The sequence below is a fragment of the Primulina eburnea genome, chromosome 16 (genome assembly GCF_022965805.1).
Source record: "Primulina eburnea isolate SZY01 chromosome 16, ASM2296580v1, whole genome shotgun sequence".
Taxonomy (NCBI): Eukaryota; Viridiplantae; Streptophyta; class Magnoliopsida; order Lamiales; family Gesneriaceae; genus Primulina; species Primulina eburnea.
The window spans coordinates 20,194,971-20,196,946 of record NC_133116.1 but is presented as its reverse complement, the minus strand read 5'-3'; the positions used below and the strand labels follow the sequence as shown (position 1 = coordinate 20,196,946).

Genomic DNA, 1,976 nt, shown 5'->3' with positions numbered 1-1,976 from the left:
AAATTTTAAAAATCTTGTACTAAGTCTTGATAAATATATATTTTTTATTTTTTATAAAAACCAAAATTATTGACTACTCAGTTTAAGTGTATATATTATTTGTGTAAATATTAAAATCAATAAACAGTACTTATATATAGAATAATATGTATATATAATTGGTTTAAAATGCAGGATGGTTTTAAATTTGTACACAAATGCTATAATACTAACACAAATTGATTTCTAAAATTTTCTACCATTATTATTTTTATCATTAATTTTTTTTAAAAAAATAAATATTTTAAAGGGGATATGATCCTTACTCGAGGTTTCAAACTCGAAAGTTTTGATAAACCGGGGGTCCGATATCATTTTTTTTTTAAAAAAAATCTTGAATATTTTAAAAAAAAAATAAAAAAAAAAAAGAAAATTGATTTGTTAATCCCATTGTTATCAAAAGGATACTTGGAGATAATATCACATTCCTCCAAAATCCAAATACCACGAGTTTTGATCGATTACAATTAGGAGAATCCTAGTAGGAGACAACTTTGTTTGACTAATATATATATATATCGATTTGAACTCATCCTTCCAAAGAAAAATTCCTCGCGTACAAGTTCAGGAGATCCTTGGCCTTTTTCTCCGGTCGTAATAAACTCCGGTTGCAGGGAAAGGCGCGTACAGTCACAGATGCCGCACATGCACTTCCTCAACCACCACGGCCGCGGGAGGCGGGAGGTGATCGGCAGCGGGGTTCGGAAGGGGTGTCTGGCGATCATGGTGGGGCAAGGGGCGGAGCAGCGGAGGTTCGTTATTCCTGTGGAGTACTTGAACCACCCGCGGTTCACGCAGCTTCTGAAGGAGGCGGAGGAGGAGTACGGGTTCAATCAGGAGGGCGCGATCAGTATACCGTGCCATGTGGAGGAGTTCTCGGAGGTGACTGACTTGATCGACAAGGAAACGGCGTCGCATCAGCAGCACAACCATCACCATCACCATTTCTTGTGCTTCAAGGCTTCTCGATGAATGATGATGGCTTTCACACGTTGTCGATTTATTAGGTTTTATTAGTCAAACTATTTTTTTTTTTTTTTTTGCCAAAGAATGCGATTCCCTTTTGATTTTGTTTTTTTTTTCTTTACCAATTTATTCGATAATAAAATAAAATCAAAACATAAAGATAAAGAGGATGACAAAACCAAAACCGGAAATATTTGCATCAAATTTGAAAAAATAATCTTGTAAAATTATATTGACCAACCGCATTAATTTTTTCCTTGTCGACATATATGAGAAGAGTAGACATGCAATTCCATAGTAATAGCTTGAATATGAAACAAAGAGGAGCATAAATACTATTTATTCAAAAATATGCAACATTATTTACTAACGAATTTTCAATTAATTTGGGGAAACTTAAATTTAAATTACAAATATATCATCATCTATACAATATCAATAGTGTTAAATTAATAGTATATTTGTAATTTATCTATAATTATTATATTTTATATTAATTTTTTTATGGAAAAATTAATTACTAAATATTTTTAAATTATAGTCTAAGTTTTTTAGTATTGAATTCATCATTTTAATCTTGAAAATAACATGAACTTAATCAGTATAAAAAAATTTGTGTATTAAAAAAATTATGCAATATAAAAAAGTTTTTGAATCTATCTAATAAATAATCCATCAATTTATTTTATTTTTTTTATTAATTTCTGCTATGTTTATTAATAATTTTAGTTTCATTTTATTTTAATTTCTAAAATATTAAATCATCACACGCAAAAGAAAAATTTTGAATAACACCAAACATGATCAAAGGCTCGCAAGTTGTAAACAACTAGCATCATGTTACTCTTCTCTTATTTTCTTCCCCAAACGTGGGAGACTTTTTCGTAAAGGGTGGTTATTATTAATTTTTATAAAGTCATCCATTTTTTTTTATTCCCGCAATTATTAATAAAGTAAAGAATCGGCTACCA

General features: G+C 30.0%; 1 protein-coding gene across 1 annotated transcript; it reads left to right on the top strand.

Annotated features, from left to right (window-relative positions):
* The first annotated feature begins 552 nt into the window (after positions 1–552).
* LOC140817028 (auxin-responsive protein SAUR32-like) lies at positions 553–1,115 on the top strand. The gene has a single exon (XM_073176588.1). It carries the CDS (start codon positions 676–678, stop codon positions 1,009–1,011), a length of 336 nt encoding a protein of 111 aa, XP_073032689.1. The 5' UTR covers positions 553–675; the 3' UTR covers positions 1,012–1,115.
* Positions 1,116–1,976: the final 861 nt, after the last annotated feature.

Bases quoted from the DNA above. Each gene is read 5' to 3' on its own strand.
- LOC140817028 (XM_073176588.1), top strand. From the start codon at position 676: ATGCCGCACATGCACTTCCTCAACCACCACGGCCGCGGGAGGCGGGAG.